The 13893-nt window shown below is 32.8% G+C and overlaps 1 protein-coding gene across 1 annotated transcript; it reads right to left on the bottom strand.

Annotated features, from left to right (window-relative positions):
* Nucleotides 1–2676: 2676 nt before the first annotated feature.
* Nucleotides 2677–5649, bottom strand: LOC127129299 (serine carboxypeptidase-like 20). Its single transcript, XM_051058526.1, has 13 exons — nt 5342–5649; nt 5169–5245; nt 4703–4825; nt 4496–4598; nt 4355–4392; nt 4176–4277; nt 4001–4081; nt 3642–3890; nt 3495–3560; nt 3292–3413; nt 3088–3201; nt 2942–2987; nt 2677–2859 (listed from the first exon to the last, which is right to left on the bottom strand). The coding sequence occupies exons 1-13, from the start codon at nt 5616–5618 to the stop codon at nt 2776–2778; spliced, it is 1482 nt and encodes a 493-aa protein (XP_050914483.1). The 5' UTR covers nt 5619–5649; the 3' UTR covers nt 2677–2775.
* Nucleotides 5650–13893: the final 8244 nt, after the last annotated feature.

Raw genomic sequence — 13893 nt, forward strand, 5'->3', positions numbered from 1 at the left:
TCAAGCATATGACTATGTCAACTGGGATTATCTTAGAGGTATGTTGATAAAGCTTGGTTTTGGATTAAAAGTGATGCATTGGATGGAGAAAGGGGTCTTTTCTAGTTCTATGTTTGTCTTGATAAATGAAAATCCTACTAAGTACTTTGAGGTGGGTAGAAGTCTTATGCAAGGTGATCCATTATCATCTTTCCGGTTTGCAATAGTTCTGAAAGGTTTGGCTGGTTTGGTGAAATAAGCAGTAAACTCTGGATTCTTCAAAGGATTTCAAGTGAATGAAAGTGTTGCATATAACCTAATTCAGTTTGTTGATGACACAATTTTGGTGGGTGAAGCCTCATGGTCCAACTTGTGGACAATCAAGTCCATACTAAGAGGATTTGAGATGATTTCGGGGTTGAGAATAAATATGTGGAAGAGTAAAATCTATTGTATTGGAGTCAGGGGGCATTTCCTTCATGTTGCTTCTTAGTTTTTGAGCTGCAATGTCAAAATGGATTTGGAGATTCCTAAATCAAGAAGAACCAATTTGGAAGGGGTTGTTGGAGCATAGGTATGGGAACCTCAAACACAGTTTCTGGTATAATTAATTGAAGTGTAGGAGATCCAAATGTTCATTATGGTGGAGAGACTTGATCAGCAATAATGGAAAGGAGATTGCTAAAGGTTTCTTGAATTACGTGTCTTTTAAATCGGAGTCTGGTGTGAATATCCTATTTTGGTCTGCAAAATGGTGCAGTCAGGTTCCTTTGGCAAGTATGTTCCCTCATTTATACTAGGTTCAGATTAATAAGAACATTGATGTTGGAAATATGGGATTGTGGTGTCAACATGTGTTGCAGTGGCATGTTCATCTGAACATCACTGATCTAGGCATACAAGAGAATTATGTTATTGATGATTTAGTGGGGCGGAACTAGTTATTGGATGAAGTTGTTCCATCTTGCAACGTGTTTGACCGTGTGGTTTGGATCAGTGCAGGGTCGATTCATTTTCTGTCAATGACTGCTACGTGAAAATTATGCAGGGCCTTGAAGATGATCAGGTGAATGATATTTTAAGGAAAGCTTTGAAGTTCATGTGGGAAACTAAAGTCCTGAATAAAGTCAAAACTTTATGCTGGCGTTTTCTTCAAAATAAACTCCCAACAAGACTGCAACTTCGTGCTCGGAACATCATTCATGATCCATATGAATTAGTTTGTGTCTTTTGTTTTCACCAGGAGGAAGACGTAGATCATCTATTTCTGAGATGTGCAGTGTTGTTGAATGTTTGGTCGAACATTTGCTCTTGGACTGGTTATGATGTAGTCGTGGATGTGAATCTATTAGAGCATTTATTTAGGTCGAGGTCGTATTGTTCAGGGTTGGTTGAGTGTAAGAGGCTGAGCATTATTTGGATGGCTTTTTGTTGGTTGATTTATAATAAAAGGAATGAGATGACTTTTGGTGATCCTATAGCTAGTGTGATCAAGGTAGTCAGACTCGAGATCCTACGTAAGATCGGGTTGGGGTGATTAGATCGTGAATCGGGAGATCGTAACACGAATCGTAAGATCCTACCAAATTGAAAAATTCATATATATTTTGCATATAGATTAATAATATGCATATGACACAACATAATATACAAATAAAATTCAAATAACACTAAAATTGCTTTAAAAAACTGAAATTTCATAGGATAATATCCATTGAAACTAATTCAAGACAATTCAAAACAACACAACATTCAAAACCGTAGCAAATAACAATTGAAAACTTCTAAGAAAAACTTAATGAAAATTCACTCAATTTCCAAACAGTTCATGTTGGGGTTGGTCAAAATCACTCAATGAAATATTGAGTGAGGTAGTGACTCTATTTATCGTGAGAGAGGTGAAAGAGTTTAACGTGAATGAATTAGAATGAATAAATGTATTTTGGGAAGTTAGACTAATCATGATGTATTTTGGGAAATTGAATAAATCATTAACTATTGGGTGACTGAGTATTGATTACTCCTAGTTATTATCATTTGTCCTAGTTATTCGGCAGAAAAGAATCTTTTCAGGTTTAAAAAAACTTTTTTAGGGATTTTCAACAGAAACTACGATTCTACCGTTTTCACGTGATATTACGACGATTCTGGCCATGCCTACCAAAAACCGATTCTGATCATTCTCTGACACGGTGGGCAGTTGCAAGATCGTAAAATCGTACGATCCTACGAGTAAGATCGCGATTTTGACTACCATAAGTGTGATTGAGCTTCTTTGATTTTAATTTGTATTAGGATTTTATTGTATTTGGGTTAGAGTACTCTTATTACTCTTTGATCAATACATCTTTGCTTATTCCAAAAAAGGTGACTTAATTGTCACATAATAAGTCATTAACTTTTTGTATCACTCATTTTTGCCCCAATTTTCAGCCCAAAAAAAAGACATTTTTAAACATGTAAAACTAAAATGAAAAGGGATGATGCATTCACAGTATAAATTAATTTTACATTGTCAATGACGATCATGTATCCTGTTAAATCAAATTGAAACTTTTAAATTACCTTTATTATATAACAGAGTAATACATTATAAAACTTTTTACAGTGACGTACATCTATTAAACTCAAACTAAAAAATAAATTTAAAAAATAAATCATTAAATTTGTGAGCAAAGATAAATAAGATGGCGAAAATTGCAATAAGTCACAATTTTATTAATAAGATGATATGTTTAAAAGATACAAGAAAAATAATATGAAGTAACTCTCTCTCTCTCTCTGATATCTTGTTTCTTATATAGGAGTTCCCTCCAGAAAATGCTTGTAAAAGTACAATGACTCTTTTGGCTTATATTCTGGAACAGTATGTCCAGACCCCTGTAAAAAAAATATTAAACTATATATCAAAACATACCAATCTAAATTAATTTGTAGAGTAATTACATTTTTTTATACACACCTTTACCGTCAAAAATCTGAGTTTGTTGGCATATCCTTGTGTAAAACTGTAATGAAAATTAGTCCTTCAATACAAAATAAATTTTAAATATATTCAAATTAAATTTTAAACCCATTTAATTGTAGCTTCTGAAAGCTAAAACTCACCCTGCAACTTGATCATCGATTAACCATGGTCTCCATTCATCAACAATCTTATATCCAAGTGATCTTGTCCATGCTTCCGTTCCAGTAAATGGGACACACATGTCATGATCACCACTGCAAAAAAAAAAAAAACAATATGATAAGAATGTTGCGACATTATAAGAATAAACATAAAACAATGTTGTTATATGTTGGAAGATTAACCTATATATCAATGCCGAGTATCCTTTTGAAGTAAGATTCTTGTGGTAAGGGATCATACTCCCTAGATCATGATGGTATATAACTTTACTTGTACATAAGACCCATTCGCTAACTACACTTTTCTGTTTTAACACAAAAATCATAATTAGTAGTAATATAGTATGAACATGATGATATGCTTAATGCTTTGATAGAATCCTCACCTCCACAGTGTGAATAGCTTTTCTCACATCTGGATTGTTCAACCATACCATAGCAATCTCATCGTCCTAAACGTAACGACCGATTTTGTTACTAAAACACATCAAAGAAACGTATCCATTAATATGAATAAAAGTACTGTGACTTACGGTGCAAGGAGGTGCAGTGTTAAGATTGCTGATAAGTTGTGGCCAACTTGGAACAATTCCATCTTGCACAATAGCTCCATAGGGCCAAGCTCGACCAAACATCCTTTTTCTTATCGGAAGAGATTTTTCGGTTTTGCCCAATTGCCTAAAGCTTAATGGCAACTTAGGATTGTGTTTGTGATTCTCTTCTTTCTCATCACCATAAAAACATGGTTCTAGAATGTCATATCTGTTTAAGGCGCGAATTATCTAAAAAAAACATGATTAAGTGTTATATAATATTCAACTTAAATTTTAGAGTGTATTTGAACGATATGGTATAGATATAAAAAAGGAAATGTGTTGTTATTTTTACTTACACTGTGTATTTTTGAAATTAATTTGCTGCAAGGATCGAAATCTGTTATATAGAAAGTCCCGTTGCATGCTTTTACTGTATCCTGTAACACATAACATAGAACATGGACATTAGGAAAATCAAACACTTCTTTTATATAAAATACTACGTAAGAATCACAAATATTATATTTTTACCTCAAATATTTGATCAGATATAAGACCCATTCCGTGTGCAAAAGGAACAAGAGCATTGCCATCAAATTCTTCATCAGCAACAGGATTTCCAATCAAATAACCCTACACATTCAAATCCCTTTAGGTTTAAGCAACAAAATTAAAAATCTATGATATTATATAACACTTAATATATATACCTTGAAATTCAGTTTGGTCTTGATACCAGCTTCAATTCCTAAACAATATCAACCAAATAATAATAATGCATAATAGTTATAATTTTCCTAGTACATAAATTTAATTGAGCATTTTGATAACATAACCACATTTATTAATACCTTTTACTATTTTATGAGCAAGAGTAGGCACATAAACTCCAGCATAAGACTCTCCAGCAAGGAATAATGGATTTGCAAGAAACTCAGGATATAATTCAAACCACTTGTTTGTTCAAAAATAAAGTAGATAGGTTAGTAATAGTAGTAAATATAGTGAGAATGGTAATTAATTAAGGCTATACACAAATTTTATGATTTTATTTTTACTTTAAGGAGAAAAACATGTGTGTCTAATGCAGTTTGTTCATCTCCAGTTCCATAATCAGTTTCATTTCTCGAATACGAAAATCCTACTCCAACAGGTGAGTCCAAATATATAATGTTTGACACCTAAAAAAATCACAATTATTGTCAGATGAGTCAAATAGATAAGCCAAGAGTTTAAATATATTTATAGTTCTTATAAATATATATATATTTTTTGTTTTTAAGCTTTTTAAAAGTATTTTTTTCATTAAAAGTATAATAAAAACATTTATATTGACCAAAGAGGAAACAATACTTTTACTAAATTCATAGTATTTGTTTCTAGATTTACATGTGTAAGCCTGTATGAAATAAATAAAATTATTTTTTCTCTTTTCATAGATGAAAACACATAGTTTGTCACACGTTTGCATGTTATTTCGGCATAATCTTGATTATATATATTAATCTATTTAATATTCTTTACCTTTGACCAGCTGTATGGGTTGAGTTTCAACTTAGGCAAACCTCCCTTGGTGACAGGTTTTTCAAAATTAAAAGGACCTGAAATACATCACCAATTTCAGAGACCATCAATTACAAAATGAAAGCAACAATTACAAAATGAAAATGATAATGAAAAATAGTTAGACTTATTACCATGTTCAAATACGAAACCATCAAAACTAGAACATCCTGGTCCACCATTCAGCCATAGAACAATTGGATCCTTTGATGAATTTCCTTCTGATTGAACAAAATAGTAATACAAGTTCTTACCATGACTTTTATCTATTGTCACATACCCTCCATAGTGCTTTGAAGGTAGAGATCCATTGAAGCCTGGAACATTGGTTATAAGAGATCCTTTAGGTGCTGAATGTGTCAACACAAAGGTTAAGAAAATGTGAAGCAAGATCAAGTACAAGTTACTCATCTTGAATGTAATGAAGGGACAGTGTAATTAACACTATTTATAGAAGAAAAAGATCAATAGGGATTGTGATGTAATTCTGTCAAAAAGATTTCATGTTTCATGAATATACTCAGACTCAACTGTTTAAGGAAATTAATTACCAAATCTTTAATTAAATACACTTTATGATCATTTTTGAAAATTTATTGTACCATTATATTTAAAATATCTCGGCATTAATTAAGATTAAAAGGTAAGGTGAGCCTTATTTAAGATATAAAAAAGATAATTTTTTTCTAAAAGTATGTATATTATATGCACTAAAAATAGAAATAATAACTTTTTAAAAGAATAATGTGTATTCAATGAACCGGATATAAAATACTTTTTTATCAAGAATTTTTAACCAGGACTTCGGATACTGGTTGGATAACATGACCCTTAAAATATTACTTTCTTTGTCTAAAAATAAATGTTGCATTTATAAAAAATACTGTCTCATCATAAGTGTCGATTTTACTTTCCAATACAATTTTAATTTTCATCTTCCAATAATTAATACTTATAATTTACTATTTATCTAACATTACATAATGATAATTTGAATACACCAATTATTAACTATTTATAATAATTAATTTATGTGGTCTTGATTTTAATGAAATACATCAATTATTAAATATATTTTAAAATATTCTTTTTTTTATAAAAGTTATGAGAGTATTTATTATCAGTAATATTAATTAAAAATTATAAAACATTCAATAATAGATCATAAATCTTAGTATCATTTAAAAAAAAATGAAATCGTATTATTTTCACTAATATTAAACATTTAAAAACTATTTTAAATTATAAATAATTTAATAACTTTTGAAAAGCTTCATTTATGATTTTTTTTAAAGTTTGCATTTTGATTAACATTAATTTAAATAACTTACGAATCTTATAATGTTATTATATTAATTTAATACTTCCTCTGTTTTTTTATTATAAGTCGCTTTGAAAAAATATTTTGTACCATAATATAAATTGTTTTATAATATCAATAATTCATTAATGTTATTTTTCTTATTATACCTTAAAATATCTAATATTGTCTCGTTTCAATTATGTCAATTTGTATTTTCAATACTATTAATGAAGGGTAATTTTGTAAAATCATTTATAATTTTTCTTTTTTATACCATAATTATTATATTTTTTAATACGTGTGAAAAGTAAAAAATGAATTATAATAAAAAACGGAGGGAGTAATATTTAAAAAGTTACATTTATGATTTCTTTTGAAATGTTACTATTTTGACTAATATTAATTTTAAATAATAGAATCTTATTAATATATTAAAATAAAATTCAAATTACACTTCAAAATTAAAATGGTACCTTTTTAAAAATGACACTTAAAATTAAAATGGTACTTTTTAAAAATGACACTTAAAAATTAAAATGGTATCTTATTAATTATAAAATCAACTTTGTTACGTTTTTTGATGGAGCTTTTGTAATAAATTAGTGGAACTTTTTTTCTTGAAGATTTCAATATCATTCTATAAATTAAATTTTGTGAGATTTTAATTTAGTATTTTAATTTGATGTGTTAAGTAAATCCAAATATTTTTATTAATAATCTTCATTTTTTCCCGGAAGATATTATTTGTCATCATATGTTACAGCGATGAGAATATTTGATTATTATAATGTTTAGAAATATAATAAAAGAATTTGTAATTGTCAATTTTTTTAAGAAATTATAAATAAAATAAAAATAAATATTATAGTATTATATTTGTAAAACACCAACCAATGACATTAGTATCGCATCGTCTCAATGATTATCCATCTAGTCACGGGAAACATGGAATAAGAAGTTTTTGGGGTAGAGAGAGGTCATGGTCAACTGATCCACGACCCCCTTGAAAATAGGGATTCAACGGCCCATTATTGACTGAGTGGGCGGGTGACCCTTTACAATAAAAACCTTGGCCCAAGGCCTCTATAAAAACCTCTTCCCCAACGGGAGAGGGGGACAGATCCTTGCCCCACATTTAGACCTAAGCATCAAACACATTGATAGAGTCTATCGTCTCATGTGAGCAGATTCTCTAAAACACCGTAAAACACCACCATACAAGACTTATCGTGCTATCGTGGACAAGCCCTAGCCATCATACATCCACCACACCTCTCTCATTCTCACTTGTTCCATCTTCCATCTGAAGATGGTCGATAAAGCTCTATGCTCCAATACAAACACCATTGTTGGAGGTTGCGCTCGTGGAGGAAATATACAAGGCATGTGTTTGCAGCAAATGGAATATCTCCTAGTTTATCCAGGGGCCCGTCAAAGGAAACAGTGGTTAACATCACATTCTCCGACAAGGACATCATCATAATCAACCTTCACGATAATGAGCCCATGGTCATCACTGTGTAATATGGAAAATAGGATATCAAGTGAGTCTTGATAGATCTTGGTAGCTTTGATGACGTCCTATTCTGAGACTTTTCCAAAACTGCTACTTAATTCTAACAATGTCAAAATGTTTAGTGGCTCATTGATAGGATTGTCTGGTAAACGGGTACAAGTGAGGGGTCATGTAACTTTGGAGACCACATCTGGCGATGTCTCAAATGCAAAGGTGATTGACGTCAGCTACCTCATCGTGGATGCCCTATACTTAGTCCTGAAGTACCCGCTGCCTATAAGGTTGACAGGTATGATCCGGCGTGACCAACAAATTTCTAAAGAATGTTGCTTGAGTGTCCTGGCGATAGAGAGGGAAGAGCTCTCCCTTGTTGATGCCCCTCCTTAAGAAGTTCCAAATGGTGACCTCGACTATTGGGATTCTAGGTTATGCCCAGAGGCGGAAATTATCACGCCCACAAAAGACTTAATGAAGGTCTAAATGGGCCTTTTGCCCATTAGGTAACAAAGATAGGTACTTCGCTTACCGAGGAAGAAGAGTGTGAACTTGTCGACCAATTTAACTGAAATATCGATATGTTTGCGTCGAGGCCCTCTGATATGCCTAGGATAGATAAAAAAAATGGTGAGTCATCGCCTTGTCATCCACCCTCTGTCAGACCAGTGGGTGGAAGAAGCAGAAAGTTGTCGAGGAGAAGAGTGTCGACATTGACGAAGAGGTAGGGAAATTATTCGATGTTGGGTTCATCAAAGAAACATAATACTCTTCCTTCCAATCTAACATAGTTTTAGTATAGAAAGCTAACAACAGATGATGCATGTGTGTAGACTTTACCGATCTGAACGCCTCCTGTTCGAAGGACCCGTACCCACTATTAGACATTGATCGCATTATTAATGGGTCTTTAGGTTACTGCACGTTGAGCTTCATGGACGCATACTCGAGATATAACCAGATTCGGATGAACCCCTTGGACGCTTCCAAAGCCTTTATGTCGAATCATGGCAACTACTACTACAATGTATGCTAGAGACATCACTACGCCAAATAAGGGAAAAGAGGGCGCTTATTTTGGCCTATAACAGCGCTTTTAAGCGCCCTCTAAAGTGGCGCTGGCATAGGTTAAGACAGCGCTTTGTTTTCCTGGAGAAAGCGCTCTCTAAAGTGGCCCTTTAAGGGCCACATTATAGTGCGCTTTCAGAAAAAAGCGCCCTCTGGAGTGGTCCATAAAGGGCCACCTTAGAGGGCGCTTTCTGGACAAAGCGCCCTCTAAGGTTGTCAATGTAAAGTGTTTAGAGGGCGCTTCCTACAGAAAGCGCCCTCTAAAGTGTTAGTTATTTTAAAAAAATTTGTTTGAAAAACAGTGGGTATTTAATTGGGAACCTGTTCGCATGCTGCAAAAGTGTAAAATTCATACTGATTTCATCCTTTAATCCAATGTTATACACCATTAATCCATTGATATATACAACATGAATCCATTTATATACAACATTAATCCTCCATATATACAACATTAATATATTGATATTCATGCATGTACAACAACATTCCATACATATATGTACAACAACTACAACCTATATGATTCTATGATCAATAATGAATTGACACAATTCATCCTTCATTTCATCCAAATGAGCTCTTGAGTAAGATTTGTATTCATCAAAGTACTACAATTAAGAGAATAAAACATATTCATGATTTAGTAACGAATTAGATGAAATATCCGATAATATTAAAATAAACCCTAAGTTATTATTCCATACCATTTTTGGGATGTCTATACGATTCAACGCAATGATATCTCTCATAAATCTCAATACAAAAAATCCGCAATCGATCGAATTGTTTTGCTGAGGACACTACACAGAAAAACAAACAAACAAACAATATATATATATATATATATATATATATATATATATATATATATATATATATATATATATATATATATATATATATATATATATATATATATATATATATATATATATATATATATATATATATATATATATATATATATATATATATATATATATATATATATATAATTTCTTACAAACACTATTATAAGCAAAAAACAAACACTATTATAAGCAAAAATAAGAAACTTAATATATACCTGAACTCTGATCCAGGTAATGTCCTTCCTATTACGATAATTCTTTTTCGATCTAAATTTTAGTATTGCCCTAACAAAATAAAAACGTATATTGAGATCAATCTGACAGACATATTTAAATATACAAATACACACGAATATTTAGGGGAATTTCACTTACGCGTCAACCGTCTTCTTCATACTCGGATATTTACTCCAATCACCCGGTAACGAATCAAGATAATACACCATTAGTCTCGAAAGATCCATAGCAACCAACACTCAGTGACCACTGTAAAATAAAACAAAAATTTAGATGCATGAAAATTTTCTACGTAAAAGATATACATAGATTAGAATGAAATTATTAGAAAGAAAATCGAACCCGTTGCCAGAATTAAACGGTAAAAAATACAAATTGGGTGTAGTATTATCGCCGGCCACCATGAATCTATTGACTAGTTCATTCATTACGGATGTTGGATTTTTCGTTATAAACGTTGTGTTGATACGGGAAGCAGCAATAAAATTGAATCGGTTACACAATTCAGTTCCCCGCATCAATGTGTCATACATATACCTTAAATAGAAACATAATAAACATTAGACTACTCATTGAAATGTGTAAATAAATTGTTCAACTAAGTAAATAATAGATTGATCGGAGTACCATATGTATGTATGAATGACAGCGATGTCCAATTCTTCGTGTTCAAAAAGTTGTTGCATGTCCTCCTTTGCAATTAATTCGGAATGAGCAATTCCGAAAACACCTTCATCCATATCTACACTACGGATGGCGTCGTGCATAATATCTGACTCTTCCACCATTTTCTCAAGACGCATTATAATTTGAGATTTTGTCCCGGACGTCGTTGGAATTTCCTTACTAGCTTTGTCCAACATTTGACCGGGAACCTAAAAATATAAATTAAATCATGACTTTTTGTGATGCAACAGAATCTTTGTGTATATAATTCAATGGGTATATATATTTGTACATCTTTTTGAGATTTAGGATTTGTTTTTGTCCCGGACATCGTTGGAATATCCTTACCAGCTTTTTTCAACATTCGACCGGGAACCTAAAAATTCATATAAATTAAATCATGACTTTTTGTGATGCAACAGAATCGTTGCATATATAATTCAATGGGTATATATATTTGTACCTCTTTTTGAGATGCAACCGACTCGATGCGTCTTAAAATCCCTTTACCAGCTTTATGTGTGGGTCTTGTAGGAGTCTAACATTACCATGTAATAAGGATTGATTAAATATCATAATTGTAGCTGAATTGAAATGTGAATACTAAATATTCATAATCATTTAGAACATATATACCTCGGCATCTGGGAAAATTAGATCTGACGGCCATCCAACAAAGGATCCGACTGCATCTCGCATCAACGTTGTCTCTGAAACAACGTCAGGTAATGGTAGAAGCGCGTCCGTATCTAATACAAGGTCAACCGAAACTTTCATATATCCCACCGGGAGGGGATTATGGTGAAGTAATTCACCCGAAGTGTTGTGCACTTTTCCCTTGCCAACTATGCGATAAGTTGGTGACGATAGATACAGCTGACAAGGTGTAATGCCCTAAACCAATAATAAATATGTTATTGTTAACGTGTATATGTGTCAAGTAAAAAAGTGCTTATTTAATTTCATAATAACATATATAATTACCTCGGGAAATTTCGGTTGACAATTGATACTAGCTCGGTCACTAGTATCTTTTGCCTCGGAACCGCGCCTTTCCTCTCTATACCTTGCATTCTCCTTTTGCAGTTCGAGTACTTGTGCCCTTAACTCCGCCAAGGTCTCCATCACCTCTTTGTTGGTAGGATTTTTTGTTTTTGGTTTTTTATAAAATGACGACGGAGTCACACCAAAACCCTTACCCCTCACACGACCGGAATACTCAGGAACATTTAGTACTCGACTAAGTAGGCTCCTGCAATCCTGGACCTCGGTTGAAGGTAAGGTTTGGGATAAAGTCTCCTAAAATATTATTAGAGGAGATTAAAAATGAATTATATGTCTAACAAAATTTTCGATATAATTAAAGAAATAATGTTATATATACTTACACATTCGTCATAAACATTTTGAACCGCTTCAACGACAGCCCCATCCTTCCCAACCCGAGCAGCCTTCCACAATACGTGCTCCGGAAGAGATGTTGCGTCACTTTTCTCCTCGGCTAGCTACACATTGAATCAGATTATAAGATCATCAATTATAATATATTGTGACAATGTATAAGCTCATAGCATTTGAATATACTCACAATTCTTTGTTGTAACCGTGCATATCCCGTACGCCCTTTTTTGTACGGATACGCGGGTTTTGATGCCCTTTTCCGATTTGTGTCGCTTACTTCCTGGATAAAAAAGTTTAAGGCATATCAGAACCAAGTAACTTAACAATTGTATAATACCATAATTAATAGACATTACATGGAATTTTTCGTTTCTTCGTTTGGCGACAAAGTTATCCCATTCTTCGGCTGAAATAATCTCCGCATACTTCATTGGCCGTTCTGCTTCAACAAATTTTCCTTCCTCATCCTTGAGAAATTTGTTGGACAAAAAGGATCGAAATCCTCGGAGTCTTTTTCCGGCCAATTGAATACAATATTTTTGCCGGCTTTCATCGATGTGAAAGGATCTCTAAAAAACATACACATGGAGTGTGTTATTATAAGTAATATTATAACAATATATGGTCAACAAATAGTCAACAAAAAAAACATATAACAATATATGGTAAGTACCTGTATCTCGGACCATATTTTTTCTTTGCCAACCTTCAATTCCGGACTTCTCCAATTATCACATGTAATCGGAATATGTTGTCGAACAAGGAAACCAATGTAACTTGCCAACATTGAACCGTTAGGCTCAATTAGTTGGTCTTCAGCACTCCAATGTACTTCGAATTTTTCACCCTTGTCTCTTGCACGAATGATTGACTTCATAACAGTCAATCCTCGTTTGATTTCATTTTCAACATTGTTACGTGATCCACTCGCGTCATGGGTATCGTCTTGGTTACTAGCCATTTTATCTGTAATATAGAAATGATTCAATAAGACCCAAGTAAGACAATGACCATATTCGTGAAGCTACACAAAAAACACATTCATATACCTTCCATTTCTCTCATGTTACAACAATCTAAACTCTCTTTTTTTCATCATTATTGAATACAAACTCACACACACCTACTGCATACAAAAGACCAATGCAAACTTATGGTGTTTGGAACATGAACAAACTTGCATCCATAATCATCAAACTTCCAAGCACAAGCTCAAACACACTCCAAATGACATCAGTTTTCAATCAGAAATAAAAAACCTTACATAACCATACAACATACAACATTCAGTGATCAAAACCATACACAAAAAAATAACAAAAAATAATTTTCAACAAGGTACTCATGAACACCATATAGTGCTCGTTTGCCCTAAACAACATTAATCAACATAATGCACAAAATGTAAAACTCAGTTTAGAAAATGCCCTAATCAAACACCTAAAAATACAAACTATTGAGAGAAATACCTCCAAGGTGACGGTAACGATGGAGAAGAAAGTGAACAGCGACGGTGGACGCAGATAACTCAGTGAACGTGAACGCAACAGCAGAAAAAGGCGACGGCGACGACGACGGTGAGGGAGGGAGAACGAACGGAGGACGAGAGTAATCGCAGTAGAGAGAAAACCCAGTTACGTAAACGAA

Source organism: Lathyrus oleraceus, chromosome 3, assembly GCF_024323335.1.
Source record: "Lathyrus oleraceus cultivar Zhongwan6 chromosome 3, CAAS_Psat_ZW6_1.0, whole genome shotgun sequence".
Lineage (NCBI taxonomy): Eukaryota > Viridiplantae > Streptophyta > Magnoliopsida > Fabales > Fabaceae > Lathyrus > Lathyrus oleraceus.

What these genes read in the sequence shown, in the direction of transcription:
- LOC127129299 (XM_051058526.1), bottom strand. Translation starts at nt 5,618, where the DNA reads ATGAGTAACTTGTACTTGATCTTGCTTCACATTTTCTTAACCTTTGTG. An exon ending in ACCCATACAGCTGGTCAAAG is followed by an intron (nt 4,826 to 5,168) that starts GTAAAGAATATT and finishes TGATTTTTTTAG; the next exon opens with GTGTCAAACATTATATATTT. An exon ending in TGCTCATAAAATAGTAAAAG is followed by an intron (nt 4,393 to 4,495) that starts GTATTAATAAAT and finishes GATATTGTTTAG; the next exon opens with GAATTGAAGCTGGTATCAAG.